Source organism: Fukomys damarensis, unplaced genomic scaffold (assembly GCF_012274545.1).
Source record: "Fukomys damarensis isolate Sample0158 unplaced genomic scaffold, DMR_v1.0_HiC HiC_scaffold_15, whole genome shotgun sequence".
NCBI lineage: Eukaryota > Metazoa > Chordata > Mammalia > Rodentia > Bathyergidae > Fukomys > Fukomys damarensis.
Window position 1 is genome coordinate 8,641,547 of NW_022900927.1, and position 22,571 is coordinate 8,664,117.

A 22,571-nucleotide genomic window follows, 5' to 3' on the forward strand; every position below is an offset into this window, starting at 1 on the left:
CCCAGCTTTTAAGTGTTTTGTTATAGCAATGGCAAACAGACTAATACAAGATGTATATGCATAAATGAAACAAGCCAGTACTGATCTCATAAGCCTATTAACATTATGTTAGGAGGGGGCCAGGGATTTAGCTCAGTGGTTTGGTTGCCTGCCTCACAAGCATAAGGTCCTGAGTTCAATTCCCAGTGCAACATTTTATTCCCATTATAGAAAGGTCAATACCCAACAGATGAGGTAGAATAAAAGAGATGGGACTGAGATTTCCTAAGTCACTTCTAGTTTTCACAGCTCTAAACAAAATAGTATGATTCTAACAATCAAAAGAATTTTTTTTATATCTTTTCAAAAACTTGCTACAGATTAATATATGTCACATTTTGTCATCGATCCAGCCATATTATTCACAGGGCTCTTTCTTATTCTGTGCTTGTTGCTTTCTGTCTATAGAGCCTTAGATAATTTGCTTAATCTACTTGCCATTTTTCTCACCTTTAAAATCATGTCATTTTCTCAGTATCTAGCAACTGTATCAAAAGGAGATGATTCATGAAAATAAACAGCTTTTTCCACCAAAAAAAATGCAACATAAGCAATTCTAATCAATGCTATTATTAGTGGTTACTCGTCCCCTTTCTCCCTGAACATAAGGGACAAAATGGTTGATGTTTATTAAACCCGGAACTTCAGGGAAAAAACCCTGAACGTCAGGGCCTAAGTGCTAAGACTGCAATGTAAGCAAGAAATATCATGGTTTTGTAAGCAAATTCTCAGCCTTGAAGGCAAGACTCCTCGGAGTTACAGAATGGGTGGGAGTTTTGGTTCTTCATTTCACTTGGAGGCCAGGACTGTAGGGGGCAGGGTAACCTAGGTACAGTTTCCAAGTGTTTTGGAGTACTGTATTTCTAGACCACGCCAGGGCAAAGGACATGCGAGTCTCACACAGAGAGCCACAGGACAAGGAATGACTGTATAATCAGAGATAAGGAGTCCAATTCTGTGTCTTTTGCTCCCTTTCTCTGAAATAAGACAACTAGTACAACTCCAGTGGGGAATGCTGCACTCATTCTCTGGCAAATCATATACCATGAAGCTCTAGTCAACTTTAAAACTCTCACATCAACATATAAGAAAAGAGAGGGTTGTTTTGGTCTTGGAAATAAAAGCAGCTTCACTCAATCATGTTATTTATTAGATGTAAAGAAAATAGGAATCATATGTAGAAAATGCCCATACACAGAAAAGGGGTTCAGAGAAGTATATTATTGCGGCGTTACATCCTGCAATGAGTAGAGACAAGAGATGTATTCTGGTAGATGTGGTTTTGTTACTATGGGAGTTTGCTGCTGAAGATCTGGGATGTTTTAACAGGCTGCGAAACTATCTAGACCACATTGCTTACTTGCAAAGGTAGATTAGCATGCTCAGTCTTTATTGCATTTTGCTAACTTGACAAAGGTTAGAAACTACACTTCTCAGACTCCCTTGCAGCTAGAGTTTTAGATGTGACTTTTAAAATAACTGTCAGAGACAGTGAGAAGGAAGTGTCTGTGTCACTAAAATCAAACACCAGGTTGAATAGAGGCAGTAGCAGAAGCTGTGTTATCTTGCTGCTGTGGACCCCCGGAAAGTAAAAATTGCAACAGCCATGTCCTGATCCCCATTGTGGAGCTAGTAAGGATTCCAGATTCCATGGATCCTTAGTGAGCCAGGTGCCTCAACTTTTTTTCTGGTAATTACTAGGTCCTATTTATCATTCAGCCCTCAGATACGAAAATTAAAAACTGTCATCTATGTGGCCAAGAGTCTGAGACACAGAGAATCAGGTGGAAGTGTTAAGAAGCAACAAGGAATGGGGAGAGTGAATGTGTTGAGAACCTTTACTACAATCACAGGTTGTGCTTAGGGTTCCGTAAGTAAGATGGAGAGAATTGGTTTGACCCATGAGGGAGGACATTTTTCATACAAGTAGATGATTTTACTGTATTCAGTATAGATGTTTTTCTACCCTCAACTTTCATCATTTCCAGTGAGGAGAAAAATACTCTAAGTGCCACATCCATCTGGGACAAAAGAGATGCCACCGGAATATGAAGGTAATGATATGAACAACTTCACATGAGTCTCCCCCTATCGGGTTCTGCAGTTTCAGACTTCCCATAACGAGGTTCACAGTGGCAGTTCTCATAAGGCAGTAACAAGCAAAGCAACAAAAAGTAAAGAGTTCATCCTATAGACATATGCTTAAAGATCTACACATGATTCTACAGCCAGCACTAAAAGGTCTTCTGCATTCTAAAATCAGATGAAATAAAATTAGCCCAGCACAAAAGGCAGTTCTATAAACTTAGTAGAGTCAGTAATCAGAGAAAAGGAAGATTACTGGGAAAGTTGAGGTTTATCTTAGCAAAATTAATGTCTATTTTTTTGCTTTTTAAAAAATATTTTCTTTATTTTGCAATCAGCATCCATTAGTATAAGGGAGTTCAGCAGATGTGTTAGTCACAGAGGTTACAATCAGTTGAGACTGTGGTTCAGAGCATCATTAAAAGAACAGACCCATGTGTTTAATCACTTCAGCTCTTACCCAAAAGGGGGGTGTGTGTTTTACAACAGAGTTAGGGGAATCTTACTACATAAATCTGATCTTTATTTTTATGTGTCACATTTTTCCAGAGTGTGGTGTCCTGCGAGAACATGGAAAATATCTAATGACAATGTCATGCACTGAGTAAGTCTGGCACCTTTACAGTTTACTTTTATCCAGAAGTGGCAACTGACATCTCTAAAAAGTGTGCATAGTAACTGGATTTTGTCTGTTCATTGATCCATTTGGTGTCCCTTTGCAGGTACAACCATGCCAGAAGAGATAGACTGCTGAAGATACCTGGCAGTATGCCTTTCTATAAATTGTATAGATTGATGTTTCCTCTTCTCAAGAAACTTGTGTCTGTTCTTTCCCCTACCTTCCTTTAACCTGAACCCAACTGTCCCTTTCTGCAGCTTTTTTTTTCTTTTTTTTTTGGTACCAGGGATCGAACTCAGGCCCTTAAGCTTACAAGGCAGGTGGTGAAACCACTGAGCTAAATCCCTGGCCCCCTACTGTCCCTTTCTGTACAGGATGAAATTGGAATGTGTTTATCTTTAAAAATGCACATTTTTCTTCTACATTATAATATTTACATCAATTAAATATTTAGAAGTCTGCATTTAAAGAAAAGAATTGGGTCATTGAATTAACAAAGCTATACAAAGTAAAAAAAAACAGTGGGGACTTATGTTCTTTAGGATCATATCTGTTTTACTTATTACACAGAATTTGTATTATAAAACAATATACTAAGTAATCATTCATACAGAAGTGTAAAAATAAAGCTCACCCATAATCCTTTTGTTGTTGATTCTTTCCCACCCCCACAAAAATTAGATGGGATCACAGCTACCGGGATGGTTGTAAACCCAGGCCCAAAAGTCTGAAGTGCTTCAAAAACTGAAAATTTTTGAGTGCTGACATGAAATGCTCAAAATACTTCAGATAGTGGAGCATTTCAGATTTCAGAAATTTTGATTAGGGATTCTCAACTGGTAGTCTATACAAATATTCCAAAATCTGAGAAGACTGAAATGTTTTTCAGTCCCAGCATTCCAGATAAGGTACACTTTATGTTTAAAGCTTCCAGTGAATGAATCATACCCCTGTATCCAAGCCCTGAGGTAGTCCTCCCATCCTTCACCCCTACACTGAGACTGGCTTGGCTGTATGATCTGCTCTGGCTGATGAGACATCAGCTAGCTTGATGGAACCATATGCTTAAAAATGCCCATACCTCGGTCTTGTCCTCTCTCTTGCTTTTCTTTGGAACCCTGAAACCACATGAAGAATCCTGTGCTAGTCTATTTAAGGATGAGTGACCCTATGGAGCAGAGAAAAGCCTTCCCAGCTGAGCTCTGCCAACCAGTCCAGGCTTCTAACTGCCAGACCATCTGTCCCCAGTGGAGCCACCAGCTCTCCTCAGAGTTCACTGAGCCACCTTCCAGCCGACCCACAGAACCATGGGAAGTAGTAAACTGAGCAACAGGGTTTAATAATGTTTTAAACTATTACAGTTGAAGGTGTATTTTTTAAGCAGTAAAAGCTAAGTGATATAACGGCCTTAGAATTATAAATGAAGCTCTAGCGAAACTGAAGCTTAGGCAATACACGGTCTTACAAGTGGGTTTGACAGCCTATATAAAACTGCATAATACTAGTAAATTGAATGTATAAAAATAAAAACAACTTACCCCATATTCCCATAAATACTGCAAAGACCAGGGTTCCAAAACTGTCAAAGATGCACAATTTCTGGAAAATAATAACATGTAAATGAATCAAGTTCTTCCCTTATTAGAATTAAGGAAATATTCAATGTTTTAAAGGTGATACATAGTTTAACAATCATCATATGTATACAAATGTACAGGTGGAATTTCTCATTCTTTTAAAAGCAAACGACCTTTCCTGTATTAATTCAGTGCATCTTTCAAGGGAATCTTTCCATATCACTATAAAGAAAATAAGTGCAGCTACTAAGATTCCATTCAGTTTAAAGCCTTCATCAGGACTGAAAAATGCCCTCTTTTTAGAAGCTGTTATATAAATTCAAGGAATGCAGGGGCTGTAAGAAGATGATGCCCTGTGAGCAACTTTTAGACTTATGATTTCCATCTTATTGTCATTTCACTCTCCTCAAAGGAGCAAGATCAGAATTTCTGCTTTTCTTGTTAAAAGAAGTACAAAGCTGTGTGTATGTGGAGATGGCTCTCCCCCTGAAGAGCCCAGTTTCCTCACACTCAAGGATGTCTTTTATCTTGTGGCGGGCAGGTGCTCTCATTGGCATGAAGGATACATAGGTGGTTTCTCTAACATTACATCATCATGGATGATAAATAATGCAAACATGTTACACAGCCGAAGAAGGCTCTATTCTCTAGCTCTCTACTAAGCCTGGTTTCTCTGCTCGTACTGGCGCATAAAGAGCCCATCCCCATCTGTAACTTCCTGGAAGACCTCTCAATTGGCTACGAATTTTTTGTCAATAAGTGTTTTTACATTTCTTAAAACCGTAAAGACAATGCAAAAGTGGCAAAGATATATCTACTTTATAACAGGTAAATGAAAAAAGTAAAGATGGCAATTGGGTAGAAAAGCTAGGTAGGGGTGAAGAAAAACAAACTTTTCATATGCTAAAGAAAATTCAGTCTACTTTGTTTTACGTATTTTTTTGGGTTGTGTTTTACACTCATGGAGAATGGATGAACTGTTATCTATGGAAAAACACTAGTCATGTTATTCTTATTAAGAAAAAGAAACCTAGGGATCTTCTCATCTATCTGGTTTCCAAAGCATACAAATGCCTCCTTGATCATCCACAGGTATCTTGATCAGAAAGCATGATGCTTAATTGTCTTACTCAATTATTCTTTTAAAAAAATCCAGCTCAAGGAAGGCAGAGTTAATAAATGCGTGACTGCTGTAGGGGAACAATGGTGTCCACCTACTCCTCTAGTCTTGAGATTCTATAAAGCACATATTTCAAATCTTTTGTTTCGATTATCATCATCTTTGAGTTGTCTTTTAATGTTATGCTGTAAACTTTATTGTAAATTATAGGAAAAGTCCTATAAAAAGAGCTCTTGTATGTTACAAATTAAACATTCCCTCCGATGTCATTCCCATTTCAGTAATCAATGCAACTCTTTCTCTATTTGATACTTCCTATTTGTCCTGATACTTTTGCTCACCCCGTTTGGAAATAAAAAACTCTATGTGTGAAACCTCAGCTCTACTCCTTGGGAAAGACAATGGAAACATCTGTCAGGGGTAGGGAGAAAAACAGATGTGGTAAGGGACAGCCAAGTTTACTATCACTGCCAAGATCACCTTGGCTACCTAGCTCAAGATGGATGACAGGTTTTGCATTCTTACGAGGGGGAGTTAGACCTGGATGAAGTTTAAATACTTGTAACGTGTGAGAATCAAGAATCCAAGAGAAAGAATAAGATGCCTCACTTCCCTGCTCTGTGTCCCACAACGGCCATATGGAAGGGGAACAAGAGCAGCAAGTAAGCAAGGGGCTTTCTCAGTAAGAAGCCTAGCATGGCCTGCTTGGCTGGATGGCACAGAGAGGGCAAGGCAGCAGGTTAAGAGCAGTCCTGGATCAGCATCTGTCTGGGTTACGTGAAGCAAGGTAAAAAGAGGGTGCTGAATATGATGACTTGAAGTAGAAAAACTGATCAGAATGTTTAAACACTTGTAATGCTTTCTTCCTTCAAAGGAAAAAAAAAACTATAACAAAGTACTTCTAAGAGCAAAATATCAGAACTTACCATGCTTTCCTTTGGTCATGCTAGCCACAAAGCTAAAATTCTTTTTCAATGTGTCACAATAAAAAGCATCAGCCCTATTTCTGTGTAACTGATTCTTCATTTCCTTGGTTCTGATTTTATACTACTATTTTTAGCTTTTTGGTCCTTCTAGTATACATACCAATTAGTGATTACTCTTCTCTTTCAAAAAGTGATATAAGTTACAGAAACAAATGTATGAAGAAAAAAAGGAATGAATGAATTAACCAACAAATAATAAAGCTAAAATTGTGCCTTTTTTTTTTCCATTTCACCATTTCTTCCACATTCTTCTTTATGTTTCCTTCCTTTGTACACCACAATGGCAAGATTTAAGAGCCCTTTCAAGAAATTGTACTAAAACCAAGGGCCCACTGGTTTCCAAAACAATGGAAGAGTTGTACAGCAGACATGAGAAAGTCATATGCTAAGGACTGAGCAGCGGAAATGAGGGAGAGAACTGCTTGAACGAAGTAGACTTTCCACTTGGATTTTTGCAGAGTCCAATTTGCCTATAGTATTATCATTGGTTTGCATAAATACAGGGCCTCCAGATGTGTGCTAACTCGTGACTTAATTTGAGCCAGCATTACTGGAAAGCGGCTTCCTTCTTACCATCTTCAAGTCTTTTACTTTGTGTGATCGAGTAGAGATGTTTATAGCTGGGGGCAGTAAGTCTCTTTTAATTCATAAATATAAGAGAAAAAAACGTGTTAACAATGCCCCGCAATCATTTTAACCAAGTGGCGAAATAGGTTTTCACATGTAAATCTGGATCTGGGAGTACAGTGCCTGGTAGCACTGCCAGCTGTCAAGGAACCCAGCAATGGTAAGAAACACAGAATTACCACCAATGCTTTGCTGATTGTCCATGGGTGACCTTAAATTGATTCTTTAATCTCTCAGATCTTTAGTGTTTTCATTTGTAAAATGAAGGTATTTTATGTTTACCTACCTTACAGAGCTGGTGTATTTATCAAAAGCAGTAACATCAGTACAAGAACTTTGAAAAGTATAAAATATATATTCTGTTGGGATCAGATTTACAGTAGTAGGGGCTGGGGATGTGGCTCAGTGGTGCCACACCTGCCTGGCAAGTGCAAGGTACTGAGTTTGATCCCTGGTACCACCAAGAAAAAAAAAAAAAAAAAAAAAGATTCGCAGTAGTAGGTTTAGGGCCATATACTGACTCCTAATCTCTCACAGCAGGACAAGAAGACCATGATGAGCGGAGGTGACACGTCAGGGTCATCAGGAAGATGCTCAGAAGCTGACCATCTTCCTTCACCTCTCTGTGGAATTTCCAGCCTGCTTCTCAGTAAGCTCCTTCTGATCTCAGTGCACTTCCTAAACCTCCTGAATTTTCAGAGCTCAAACAACCCTTGTGTATAAGGTGAGCTAGATGTGTTTTCTGAGACAAACATCTTTTATCACTTATAAACAAAACTACACATGTATTTATACATATAGTATAAATCTGACCAGCACCGTCTTTAAAAATCCAAGCATAGTTTCAACAAACTTTGAAATATAGAAAACACAAACCTCACAAGTACAAATTTCCTAAGTACAAATTTTACATTTCTACTCAAGGAAAACACTTATAATAATCAATTTAATAAAACATATTCATAAAATAAGTTGGTATGCAACTCTGTTTTGATTACCCGAAATAGTTTCAACTCCATTTCCTTACTGGCTCTCCATGAGATTTTAGATAAGTCTTTTCGTCTCTATTATTTGTAAAAAAAGGAATAAATACACATTACATACTACCTTTCAGACTGTTTGGAAGGTTAGTTAAAAAATACCCTTCCAACTTCCTCAGAGGAAAAAGTTACGATTTCTATGTTACACTTAAGTGACAGAATTTTAAAAGTTTCATTTATGTGTAAATATTCTGAATAGTAAAAATTACCTTAGAGGATTCGCAAGTAATATTGAGCTTCCAGAATGGACAAAGCTTATCACACTGAGGACACATTATGATATTGCCACCAATATCGGGATCACAAACTTCTTTGCTAAAGAGAAATAAAAACATAAAAATTTAATGGAAAGAACTTCCTTGCTAGCAGGATGATAAAATCCAACATCCATTCATAAGAAACGAAACTACACTTTTACAAAACTAGCAGAAGTAAACTTCACTAGCCAGATAAAGTCTTGCTACATAAAAGCTATAAAAATCATACATAACAGTAAATGTTGAAAGTATTTCCTTTGACTGAGAAATATGACAAAGGGCTCTACTATCACCACTTCACTTTTTAGAGGTCCCTGCCAGCGCAATGAAGAACAATAAAGCTGTGAAGACTGGTCAGAAAGAAAGGAAAGACATTTTTTGTGGCACTCAGGATTGAACCCAGCTTATTTGCACTAAGCTATATTCTTAGCCCTTTAAAAATATTTTATATTTTGAGACAGGATTTCATTAAGTCGCCCAGGGTGAGAATGAACTTGCAATTCTCCTGCTTCAGTCTCCCTGAGTACTAGGCTTACAGGTGTGCATAACCACACTTGGCTAAGACAACTTTCATCGCTAATACAGTACATGATTATTTATTTAGATTACTCAATGAAACTTTCTAATTACTAGAATGAATGAGCTCCGTAAAGTTTGCTGGATACTAAGTCAATATACAAAATGTTTATAGGCACAGAAGAAGAAAATGTGTCTTCATACATCTGCTATAATTAGGAAATAATTTTAAAATGTCATTTTCATTTTTGGTACAGGGGATCAAATTCAAGACCTTGGGCTTGCCAGGCAGGTGTGGAGCCATTGAACTAAATCCCTGGCCCCATAATGTGATTTTCTATGGCATAAAAAGTATAGGGATAAAGTCAGTCCAAGAGGTCTTCAGATTTAAAAACTGTTCAGAAGATAGTGAAGAAGAAGGCCTATACTATGATTTTCATAATTTGGAAGAATCACTATTTAAAGATGTCCCATCTCCCGCTTAAGCTATAAATTACATGAAGGAACAAAAGCTCACACACAGTCACAACACGCAAAAATAATGTCAAACAATTATGAACCAGATAGTCAAGTGTGGTGGTGGACGCCTGTAATCCCAGCACTCGGGAGGCTAAGGCACACGAGTCTGAGGCCAACCTGGCTATACAGTGAGACCCTATCTCAAACAAGCAAAGAACTGTGCACCAGGAATTGTCAAAATCAGACTGGTAGGACTCTGGAAATAAACCAAAAACTGCAGTGATCTAGAGCACACTTATTTGAGAAAAGCTGGTTAAATATTTATAAGAATAGTGAGCTAAACCAGGCTTAGTTGTAATTCCAGCACCATGGGAAACTGAGGCAGAAGGATCCCAAGTTTGAAGACAGGCTATGTAACTTAGCAACTTAGTGAGACACTGTGTTAGAAAATAAAAAAAAAAGAACTAGGAATGTAGCTCAGTGCAAAGGCTCTGGGTTCAGTACCCAATACTGCCTCCCAAAGTAAGCTTTGGGGCATGTTAACTTGACCAGTGCCCCACCCTATCTCCCCAGCTTCATGTCAGCCTTAAAAAACAACAGCCTCACAATCACGGCAGTGATGAAGAACAGTGACCTGGTAGCCACTGAACAGGGCAGTAGACTGGAGCTGCCCAAAACTCTCATCCCTAGAGAACCATCAATGTTTGACTTTTCTAGCAGAGCCGCGGAAAAGCTCAACGCTCAGAAAATTGTCATTCTTTAACTTCATACTGAGAGCTCAAATGTGCAAACAGCCCAATCCCCAAAGCGCCCACTGAAAGACAGCAGCAGAAATTACTTAACACTTCAACTGCCTGAAGCCATGATACCAGAGTGAGTTAACAAGAAGGTAACTCATGAACTTCAAAGCAAGAATCAGGAACTAAGGCATCCACAAGGGCTTTAAAAGGCTCCAGTGCATATTTGGAATTGTAGAAGTCCCCATGCATGTGTAGGGCAGTTGCATGAGGCCAGGAGAGACCTAAGAAAACTGTAATCCATCACCTCTGGCTAGCCTTGAGGTTGTGCCCAAGCAGGATGGAGCAAGGCTCAGGGATTGCTGGACACAGTCTTGAGTGTTCAGCCTCCCCTGACGCACACATACAAAGAAAAGGACCTTAGTGGTGCCAGCAAGCTAAACTTACAGAACAGACTTCAGTAGCCACACAGGTCAAAGAACACAGACTTTACAGAATTCGTTCAGGGACGTAACCAGATGAAGAACAGCAGCAGAGATAACAGAAAACAAAAGTAACAAAAACCCCGAGAAGAGGGAAAATCTGACTTCCATCTCTGCTATCTTATCATATTTAATATGCCAAGTTCTCAAAATAAAAACTACAAGAAAGTGTGGACTTAAAGTAGGGGGAACTAAGCAGTCAATCAAGATTGTGTGGAAATGCTGAGCAGCCAAAACCATCTTTAAAAGAAGAAGACTTATTTCGAAACTTACTACAAAGCAATCAATATCATGTGGCACTTGCACAAAAGATGAATGTTAATAGTTGGAAAAGAACCGGGAATACAAAAACTCTCATCTTAGGGCAACTGATTTTCAACAAGGGTGCCACAGCAATTCAACGGGGGAAAGAAATTTTTCAAAAACCATGGTGGGACACCTGAATACGTACACAAAAACGAAAGAGTTGGGCCCCTACCCCATACTATTTACAAAAATTAACTCAAAATGAATCCCAGGCCTAAAACTATTAGGCTCTTAGAAGACAAACACTGAAAATCTTCATGACTTTGGATTACTAATTTCTAGATATGATACTAAAAGCACACATAACCAAAGGCAAAAACAGGTTAACTGGTTAATTTTCACAAAAGTGAAAATTGCTGGTGCATCTAAGGATACTACTGAGAAAGTGAAAAAACACTCACAAAATGGTAAAGAACATTTTTAATATATCTGCTACAGTTTGAATGTGCTTCCTCAGAACTTCCGGTGTTCCAGGTGTGACAATATTTAGAGGTGGGTCCTGCGAGTGCTCTTCCCTTATACCCGCATTGTGGAGGATCTGACAGGGGGAGCTTGGCCCTTTCTCTTCTGCCCTGTGAGGACACAAGATTCCTTCCAGAGGATGCAGCCCACCCCAAGCACCAACCGCTGGTACCTTAATCTTCTACTTCTGTGAGAAATAAAGTTTTGTCCCAGTCTATGCCATTCTGCTATAGCACACCAAGTAGACTAAGACAATATCCAATAAGAGACTTCTATCCCAAATACATAGAGAATGTTCACAACTCAACAATAACACGATGACATAAAGTAGGCAAAGGACTTGAACAGATGTTTCTCGAAGAAGCTCTGCTAATGACAGTACCTGAAAAGATGTTCAACATCACTGGCATGAGAAAAATAAAAAGCAACAATGACACACTTCATTTCAATTGGGATGATTAATAGTTTATTTTTTTGTACTCACGCTTGCCAGGCAGGTGCTATGCCGTTAAGCTAAATCCCCGGCCCTAGGGTGATTAATATTAAAAAACCAAAAACCATAAAGAAGTGCTGACTAGGGTGTGGGGAAACTGAAATCCTCATGTATTGCTGACAAGAATGTAAAATGGGGTAGCCACTTTGGAAAATATTTGCGCAGTTCCTCAAAATATTAAGCATAGGGACATCATGTACCCTAGCAATTCCATTTTTTGTTATATTCTCAAGAGATTTGAAACCATATGTCCCCATGAAAACTTGTCAATGAACAGTCACAACTGAATTATTCATAATAGCCAAAGTATGCTAGAACCCTAATGTCCATCAAACAATGAATGGATAAACAACGTGGTATAGCCATGCAATGGAATATTATTTGGCTACAAAAGGCAGCAAGCACTGATAAATGCTACAACATGGATAAACCTTGAAAAAAATTAAGCTAAGCAGAAGAAGTCACAAAAGATTGTATACTGTTACAGTTCCACCATTGTGAAATGCTAGAACAGACCAATCCACAGAAATGCAATGCAGATCAGTGGTTGCCAAGGGCTAGGGGAAAGGGGGTTAGGAGAAGGCTGCTAATGGACACTGCTTTCTTTCAGGGGAGATGAAATGTTCTAAAATTAGGTGGTGGTGATGGCTGCAAAGTCTGTGAGTATTGAATCTTACAGTTTAAATGGGTGCATGTACACTATATGAATTATAGCTCAATAAAACTTTTATTTTAAAAAAGATACAGCCGGGTGTGGTGGCGCACGCCTGTAATCCCAGTACTCGGGAGGCTGAGGCAGGAGGATCGCTGTGAGTTCGAGACCAGCCTGGGCTACATAGTGAGTTCCAGGTCAGTCTCAACTACATAGTGAGACCCTGTCTCAAAAAACCAAAAAATAAAAAAATAAAAAAATAAAAATAATAAATAAATAAAAATACAGACTTTATGCATTTTTTAGAGGAGGAAATAAATACCTGTAGTAATCTCTCCACTTATACATGTATATACATATTTTCAAAGCCATGTAAAATTAAATATATTTCAAAGGTAAATACAGAGGAATTCTAAGTACAAAATTTGGTACAGTAGTTTTTTTCCAAAGTACAAAGGGAAGGGATAAAATTGAACAAAAAACTTACAGGCAACAATAATGTTTTTCCTCCTTCTCTCTCTGCCTCTGTCTGTACTCGAGACTGAGCGCAGAGCCTGAAAATGCTCCTGTCTCAGCCTCCTTGAGTGCTGAGATAAGCATGTGCCACCATACCTGACTGCTTCTTCTTAAACTGGATGACAGATCACTATTCCTCATGTTTTAAATATATTTTCTATTCTTGTCAATCTACTAAGTACTTAACAGAGCTGAAAATATTTAAAGTTCATATCTTCTAAACATTTTAAAGCTATTTAATAATTAAAGCCAAACAGTTTTGACCCCAGGGTCTGTGTGAAATGGGAGGAACTATGTGACGTGGTCATCAAGATGATTTGATAAAATAAGTTATAATAAGAACAACTACTTGAGAACCTTGTATAATTACAAATTTTCCACTGTGAAAATGTACTTTGGAGATGGCTTTGTTGTTATTTTGTTTAAGCTGGGAAGACATAGAAAACAATGAAGACGCCCAAGAGAAATTCAGGGAAAAGGTATCAACATTAAGCTGTTGCTTCCAAACTCTTTTTCAACAAAGAAAGTAAAGTACTTTAAAATCTATGTGCAGCTTTGCAATCAAGAGGCCACAATGGGCACAAAAAGTTCAGAATCCTCTGCTAAATGGGACGGGGAATTATGCCTGTGTGTCAGGGCTGCCATGAAAGTGTTCTGCTGCAGAAGCCAGGCTTGAAAATGTAGGTCACTGACTCATTACTGGTGCCCAGAAATTTTTATGTGGCTGTTACATCTGGGAAAAGGCCAGATGACCAAGAGAAAATTGCTGATTCGGGGCTGCATCACTTCTGGGGGCGGAGATCACCAGAAGCAGGGGAAAAGATAACACAGTTGTGAACAGTGATGGTGAAATCCCAGTGCTCTGGCAAGTGGGGACTTCTCTTTAGACAGTGCAGCTAGTGTCTGAATTCTGGCATCCAGCAACAAATTATCTATCATTTATTTTTCCCCTGCCACTGTAAGGAATAATACTGTAAAAGCCAAAAACAAAACAATGACTTGAGTTTTGAAACATATAATTCCTAATAAAGATGGAGAAGTCACTGTTAAAAACTAAAAAACCAAAAAAACCCACCAGCTTCCCCAATTTTTCCATTGAAACTCTGAAGAAATCTGAGCTGCTCTTTGGCCCACATCTGCAGGGATGAATGAAGCATTCCTCTGGCCCCAGAGGTTCAAGGCCGATCCTCCAGCCAGGCTGCCTTTCTTTTTCAAACAAAGTACTGTCTCTTAAAATGCTGGAGTGTTTCCTAAGGGTAATATTACTGTCAGAGGCTGGGTTGGATTATCTGATAATTTCTTTTCATTCGGTATTATGCCCAGAACAAAGGATATATCAATCAAGGCAATGAGTGGTTTTGCTTTTTTAACCAAAATAGTCGAAAGCCCTGAAAATAATTTTATGTCCAATCATCTTTTCAGTGTGGCAATAAGGAATAAACCAAGGTTACCTCCATGTACAGTTATCTTGATTAAGATATCCGTAGAGAAAGCAGGCCACCCCCACGACGGCTGCCAGGAGGAGCATCTGAGTGTAATAGCCCAGCCAAGCAAAATAGATTCCAATCTTCTCTCCGTAATATTTCCTGAAGAAAGACAAATTATTTTTAGAAGACACAAAGAGTCACTCAGCACCTTCACCCTAATATTAATTTTTTACTTGAAATAAAGGAGGCTTCACATAAACTTCTGACTCAATTCACCCTTAAGACATATCCATCCTTCAAAGCAGACCCTGGAGTCTACGAAACAAAGGTTTATTACACTTCACAAGTACTGATCACCGTAACTGATATGCTGGTTGAAGCAAAGTGAATTTAGAAGAGACCAAGACAGGGACAAATGCTGAATACGGCGCAGAGTGTTATTGTTCTTCGTAAATGCTAGCACTGTTTTACACACAGTCCGGGGTTATTTTTAATATGCATGCAACAAATGGACAATCTGCTCTGTTACCTGCCCTTACATACTTAGGAACTGCTTTTGGAGGAAATATAAATCACAAACAATAGCAAGAAAACGACTGATGAGAACGCCATGGTCCCCCTGACCTGTGGGGTGCACATTCCGTGATCGCCTAGTAGATGCCTGAAACCCTGGCGAGTACTGAGCCCTATATACACCGAGCCAATTGTTCCATATACATTTAATACACCAGTGATAAAGTCTGATTTAGAAATATGAACAATAAGAGATAACAAATAATAAGACACAACAATTTTAGTACTCTGCTGTAATAAGTGGTACGTGAAAGCGATTTCTCTCTCAAAGTATCTTGTACCACCCTCATCCTTCCTCCCGGGACACACGTAACTGAAACCATCAAGAATGCAATGTGAATAAGGAGATCCATTGCACGAAGCTGTAGTGGAATGTCTGTCTGACCAAAATTCTATAAAACTGGTGTGAGAAGGGGCGAGGGGAGGACCGATACAACCACTACGCATTTGCTGCTATCTGCCACTTCTGTTTTGTCCTAGGCCATAAAAAGTGATTGATGGTGTACTCTGAGTAAAATGGAAGGGGCTAGGCAGGCGAGATTAGAAAAGGGCATGGCAGTCAAGAAGCAGTGGTGGAATTGTTCCTTAAAGGGAGGTCCTAATGCATCAGCAGAAAGGTTTAGGGATGGAGGGAAAACAATGAAATGATTGTTTCGGTAACTGTTGAGGCAGTCTTCCTACAGTGATTCACTTCTGCATCTTGGTGTTTGGTCTGTGGAACCTGCAGATTTCCTGGGCTCTGGGGTTTGTGCAAGACTCTGGGCTCTGTACAGAGGAGGGCTACAAAGCCAGGCTTTACCTAGTGGAAATAGCTCTGAGGACCTGGAGTCCTAGGAGATTCTGATGGGGCCCTGGGCTGGACCAGTGCCACAGGCCCCAGGCTTGGCTGAAGGGGAGGTATCGCTGGGGGTGGTGGGGGGTCTGCCCCAGGCAGCACATTTTTGGGTGGCAACATTGGCTAAATGGAAAATTGTATTATAACAGTTTACTCCATTTTAACATGGTGAAGATTCAAGTACATCAAAATAGGCATGTTTTTCTCTACATGGAATTTTAATTTTCCATTTAAATAGCTTAACATATTCATTTATACCGGAGCAAGTTGAAGGACTGCAGCAAGGGACTGAAGGCAACATCCATGAGGAAAAGGAAGGGTGGGACTGACGGGACAGTAGAAGACAGGATGGACAAAGTTCATGGACAAGTTTTGTGGTTTGCCTTAAAGATGGCAAACAAGTGGCAGACTCAGAACAGTGCCTGGGAAAGAAAAGCCTGGCTATGGGTGTAAGACGTCGCAACACATTTTCTGCTATGCTTTCTGTGATGCATTATTGCTGCAATTCAGGTAGTGGGTTAAGTGTATCACCTAAGGGTGCCTATATTTGAAACTTGGTCATCCGTGTGGAAGTGTTAAGAGGTGGTGTGACCTGTATGAGCCCCGCGGGAGGTCACAGAGGGCACTGTCCTCAGAATGAATTAAAGAGTTCTCATGAGTTCCCCTCAGAGGTTGTTATGGAAACAGTATGGCCGGCCCCTCCCCTCCTGTGAGCTCTCCTTCACAAATGGCCTCTTGCCATGACATGATGCAGCCTCCTAAGACCTGGTTCTATGCTGTTTGGACTTTCAGCCTCCAAAGCTGTGAGCTAAGGAAACCTTAGAAAACACCTAGCTTTGAGGATAACATTACAGTAGTGAAAAGAGACTCATACAACTCTCATAAGCCTCTATCCTGAACGTGTCACATTTAAAATCAAAAAGAACCTGAGAAGTTGCTTGGTCCAATCTCCCAATAGTAAAAATATCTTGTCATATTTAGAGAGTTGCTCACATAATCCCTAAGTGGATATTTAGAGTGATAGAGAGGTCATGACTTCCTAAAGCATTCCTGTCACACTGCAGGCAAGGTTGGAAATGTTTTCCAATTCTTACAGGGAAACCTATCTCCTAGTACTCAGAAGCTGGGGATAATGAGGATCCCTTCAAATGCCATATTTGTTGATCACTGCCTCTGCCAAAAACATCCAGCTCTTAACATCGATCTTGTAAAATCAGCTTTGATTTACCAAACTTGTAGGTATGTGCTCATTGTATCAAAACTGTAAACAGGCTGACTCTTAAAAGGAGCCATCCTCAACCATCTTCCCTGTCTCCTGTTGCCCAGATGCACCCATATCCAACTTTCAGAGCTGATTCTTTGAGTATCACTTCCATTTTGCTAATCTGAAGTCTTGCCTATTGATCTCTCAGTTTTGTGTCTTATCACTGACCTTCTAGTCTAGAAGATGAGAATTAAGCTCTCTTTCAACCTCCTGCCTTACTATCCACCCACATCTCTGTTTCCATTCTTTCAGCACAGTTAATATTATAATTTTTAGTTAGATCAATATTCTTGTTTTACATTAGTATGATTCTTTTCACAACTGAATCAAGTCATCTGCTATAATTACTTTTTCCTTCCTGCCAAATGTTTTGCTTTTCCTCAAGTTAATAATTGTCTTGATGGTTCATTGCTTAGTGTTGTGTGTGCTTATCAACAAATTAAATCCCAGACTCTCCCCTGTGGTATAATTTCCTCACGGTGTTCCAATTCAACTCTTTGAATAAATCCCACCACACATCTTTCAACCTGGATTTCTTTACTGGAGTTTTTCTATCACATTTTAAATTTCCATGAGCTACGGTTTACTGTCACAATGACGCCTATACAGAACCCTACCCTTGTTGTGTGGACACATCTTCTTTTCTCTGATGGTGCAAATGGGAGTTTGGAGGGGAAATTTTCTCTTTTCCTGTGCAAAGTCTTTCTCCTATAGTTGCTCTTTCCAAATTGTTTGGTTTGCTTTTTGGGAAGAGTCTGTTTCCCTGCTCAAGAGGTTACTGGCGAAGCAATGCAGGAAGCACGTGTGGGCCAGGGACAGAGAATAGCTAAATACTTTCCCCTTATGCCAAATGTACTTAAAATAGTAGGAATATTGTTTCTCTTCCACTGATTAAGATTTACCATCCTGCCAACTGATGATACAGATTTACTACAAAAGGAGATTAATAAAATGAAAGTTTCATTCCAATGTCAACCTCAAATAGCCCTCCACATGCAAGGGTTCTACATCCTTGAACTCAACCAACTACTGATTGAAAATACTGGGAGAAAAACAATCTCTCCATAATGAATATGCGGACTTTTTTCTTGTCATTATTCCCTACACAACAGAGTACCACCATTTACATGGCATTTGTATTGTATTAGGTATTATAAATAATCTAGAGATTATTTAAAGTATACGGGAATATGCACACAGTTTATATGTAAAGATTACACAATTTTATACAGGGGACTTGAATATCTGTGGATTTCCTTATCCTCAGAGGGTCTGAAACCAGTCCCCATGGTTCCGTGGGGGCTGACTGTATTCACACACATACAAACATCTTCATTTAAAATCTTACTGTGTAGGGTAAATGGGGTTAATAAAGGTACCTCTTTAGGACTTTAATCCAGCTAATAAATGAGGGAAGAGGAGATGAGAGTCTGATCAAATGAAATTATGAAATGAAATTGCTATAAAATAATAAAGCAAGAATTATTAAGGGCTACTAGCATCACAGAAAAAGAGAGATGATTGGACAGTATGATCCCTCTGATAAAAGCATCCAACTCCATGTATTAAGTATTTCACATGAAGTTGATAAATCTCCTCAATGAGGATCACGTCCCTTAAGTCAGGCAAATGCACAGGACAGAGGAACATGCTCAGCAATATTAGCAATGCCATGGAGGGAATAAACGTGCAATGCAGGAAAAAAAACCAGATGCAAGGAATTCTTATACAAACTGGATGAAAAACAAGAAATGAACAAAAACTTACAGAGAAAATCTGAGATATTTTATATAATTGCAAAATTTGAACTTTGGATCTTGATTTGAACTAAAACACTAGAAATACTTTTTTAGACAAGGAAATCTGAACACTGATTATTTGATGAAGTTAGGGAGTTATCACTTTTGTTTTAAAGGGTATTCTGGCTGTGCTTAAAGTATTTACAGCCGTGTGTGGTGGCACACATCTGTGAATCCAGCACTCTGGAGGTTGAAGCAAGAGGATAACCCAAATTTAAAGCCAGTCTGGGCTACCCAGTGAGGTCAAGGCCAGCCTGAACTGCATAGCAAGACCCTGTCTCAAGAAGCAAAATCCTAATATATTTAGAAATAGATGTCAATGAAATGATACAATATTTGGAATTTGCTTCAAGATGATCCAGTGGAGGAGAAAGGAAAAGAGGTAAAGATGAAACAAGAAGGGCTGTGAGTTCAGAACTTTTTGGAACAGGATGATACATCGGCTCAGGCCTGCCATACTATTCTACTTTTGTATATTTCCCATAATAAAATGCAAAACAAACTAGTCAAGTGTTTTAAAAACTCTTACTATAAAGGTAAAGCATTTTCCCAAGTAGGGCACCTGAATGAGGCACCGAGAAGCCAGAAGAAAGAACAGACACTTGTCTCTGGACAGACTTGAGGCCAACCTGGTTCCCCGCTCCTCCTCACTCTTTACTTCCAGTCCATAACCAATTCCCTCGGCTGTACTCCCACAAAAGACATCCTGAATCTGCTCACTCCATCTCTCAACTGGCTCACACTAATAGACTCTACCTAGTCTGAGTCTTATGTCCCCTGTAAACCATGCTCTTCATCTTTGCAAAATGTGAATGAGACAGAATTATTTAAAACATCACAGTTGCTTCTCACTACACAGAAAGTCTAACTTCCTTTCTGAGCTCCAGCTAGCCCTCTTTGTGTCTCATCATTCTCTTCCTCATTAGTACTGGTTTTCCCATTTCCTTAGTTTGATCAAATGTGTTTGTGTTTCAGGGACACTGTATAAGCTACCTCTGTTTCTGGAATGACTTCTTCCAAATCCTCAAAATGCTCCATTCTTTTCACTACCCAAGTCTCAGCTCAAATGTCACTACTCAAAGACAACTGTTCTTCCCCCATCTCCTTCAGTTATTGTATTCCAATTAAGGAGTTTTTTTATTTATTAATTTGTTATCTGCTCATCTGCATTTCTTCAGACTCTCTCCAGCAGTAAGGATCCTCCACCTCGCCCAAACCACACAAGCTTCTGAAAAGCTGCCAGCACTGGGGCATTGTGAAGACAAGCCCTGAGCTGCTCATCATTTCTTGTGAGATACAATGACATAGTCTTTAACAGCAGATTCAGGAAAGGAGTGAAAATTTATAGGTCTTACTATTTGGTAAAAGTTAAATCTACTATTTATTCCTCTACAATAAACAACAGGTCTTTGTTCCCAACTGCTGAAAGGAACCTCTAAGCCCTTAGAATCTTTTCATTCATGGTGGGCCCACTGGACTACACAGGAGAGCTTACACCACCCATGAAGTATCTTGTGGACCCTAGACTGTGCTACTGAGAAAACTCAGGATGGGACTGGCCATGACAGAGCAATCACATGATTGGAGAGTCACGACTGTAAGTCATGTGACTGATACTGGATGGACTGGCAAAGAGTAGGGACTGAGCCCCATGGGTGATGATTCAGTCCTGCCTACGCAAGGAAGCCTCAACAGACACTTAGGACAAGACTCCATAAAAACCCAGCTCAGAGCCTGGCATCAGCTTCCTGGTTGGCAATGTCCTTTGAGTATTTTCTTACTCGGATACCAGAAGGGCACTCTCCAACTCCTCACCTGATAAGATCCAAGGGCTGCTTTTTGTATATGCTCCGAGGATGAGCCCACTCTCGGTACAGAAGGTATCGTTCATTAGGGCAGCTGGGATCTTCTGACTGTTGGCCAAATTTGCACTGAGAAGCAGAGGGCAACCCAATGAGCATCATAATCATATTTTCACAAATCTATTTACAAAATATGATCCTAATACTTCAGAGTCACATTTGTGAAAAACGTCCCCTCACTTGCTTTAGTGAGGACCAGTTGCAAATGTGGGTAGAGATCAATGCCTGGATGTTATAATCCTGAGGTACAATGTAGAAACTCAGGGGGAATGCCAGGAATACTTAATATTCCCCAAGTGGGGAAGCAATAAACAATGAAAAATTGGGTCATCCAACAGCAAATCTCTACAGTAGGGGAACACCCGAGGGCCACCCCACCCCTCGAACCATGGGAGAACCAGGGCCTTTGGCTGGTTAGTAGCAGGACCATTCTATACCCACATTTCTTTTTCCCCCAGTTCAACAGTTATTCTGTGACAACATATCGAAAATAAGCAACAAAGAAAATGATTGTCATGCTACAAATTCAGTCTACTCAAGAAACAAAACCTCCTGCCTCTGCTTAAATTGGCTTGGCCTTTTTTCTGGTCTGACTCATTGTCCTTCATACACTAGAACCAGGTCACCACCCAGCCAACCCTTAGCTTGAGGCCAGACTTCAATGGCCCTTCTTCCCAAACACCATTCCATTCAGGCTCATCTCTAGGCCTGGCTATGGGACAGCTGTATATGCAGGCTTTCCTGGAAAAGACCTGGGTGGGGACAAATGCCACGTGAATACTATTGCACTTTGGCATCCCAGATTAATAATCAGGATGACTATTTGCAAGTGCCCCCCAAGTTATGTTATGCCATAGGTGCTAATTTTGGTGGGGCACAAAAATGAAGCACATAGGCTATTGGGCTGGACAGCCACAATGGACACATCAGGAAGTTCAGCTCCCTCTTCCCAGCTTGTCTTATCCACATATACCAAATAGGGTTTAGTGTTTAGTGTTTCTGTCCTATATCTCTCAATACTGTCTTCATCCCTCAGGAGCACAGAGCAGTCATGATCAACCTCAAGTCTTTTTTTTGGTACCAGGGATTGAACTTGGGATCTTGTGCTTGCTTGCAAGGCAGGCAGGTAGAACCTCAGCTAAATCCTCAGTCCTGAAGTCTTTCCTTTACAGATTCAAATAAATCGATAATGTATGTGACAGAGTAACAATGTCATATAATACAGTACTTAATGACCAAATTTATTTCAACAGCTGTCCTTGCATTTAAGGAATCACTAAGGGTCTGGGTTGTCACATTTTAAAAATCTGACTCCATAGAAGATGTGGTCCGTCACAGATACACTTTTGAATTTGAAGGGCTGCTGTGGCCTCCAAATATAGTCTTTCAAAAATGACAACACTCTGGGGTTTGCTATTATAACAAGAATGCAGACAGGTGTCTTTTTAAAAGCACTGGCATAGTCCAGGGCAAGTTTCAAAAGAGTACTTTAGGGGAGAAAAAGTCGATGGTATGGAAAAGGATAAATGAGAATTTCTAACATGTATTTCCCTTACAAAGAACTCATATCTTTCTGTTTGATGACAGCATTTGGTAGCAATTTATGAAAATAGCTTACACTTAAATATATGCCAGAGACTAACATTTGACATGGATCAGTCCTAATAATAACTTTATGAGGTAAGTATTATTATTACCCTGACTTTATGGACAGGGAAACTGAGAAACAGGACAGGTAAGTGACTTTTACAAGGTCATCTAACTAGAAAATAGCAGAGTAGAGGTTTTTGCCCCAGAAATGCTGATTAGAGGAGCTGCTAATCGATACTGCTGCAGCC

At 39.6% G+C, this 22,571-nt stretch overlaps 1 protein-coding gene and 1 long non-coding RNA gene across 3 annotated transcripts in view; one reads left to right on the forward strand and one right to left on the reverse strand.

Annotated features, from left to right (window-relative positions):
* Positions 1–22,571, reverse strand: part of Ano6 (anoctamin 6) — a 199,669-nt gene that overhangs the window by 39,007 nt on the left and 138,091 nt on the right. The window contains exons 7-10 of the mRNA XM_010638370.3: positions 20,687–20,802; positions 14,425–14,559; positions 8,303–8,408; positions 4,282–4,342 (exon numbers count right to left, since the gene is read on the reverse strand). Coding sequence (XP_010636672.1) covers positions 4,282–4,342; positions 8,303–8,408; positions 14,425–14,559; positions 20,687–20,802 — 418 coding nt within the window. The remainder of the gene's footprint in view (positions 1–4,281; positions 4,343–8,302; positions 8,409–14,424; positions 14,560–20,686; positions 20,803–22,571) is intronic.
* On the forward strand, positions 365–12,540 carry LOC104872190. Of its 2 annotated transcripts, XR_004517241.1 has the most exons (4): positions 365–2,093; positions 2,674–2,728; positions 7,591–7,777; positions 12,416–12,540. It is a non-coding gene; the product is annotated as an uncharacterized LOC104872190 (long non-coding RNA). The 2 variants fall into 2 exon arrangements; XR_783091.2 differs by lacking the exon at positions 12,416–12,540 and having other exon boundaries at positions 7,591–7,923.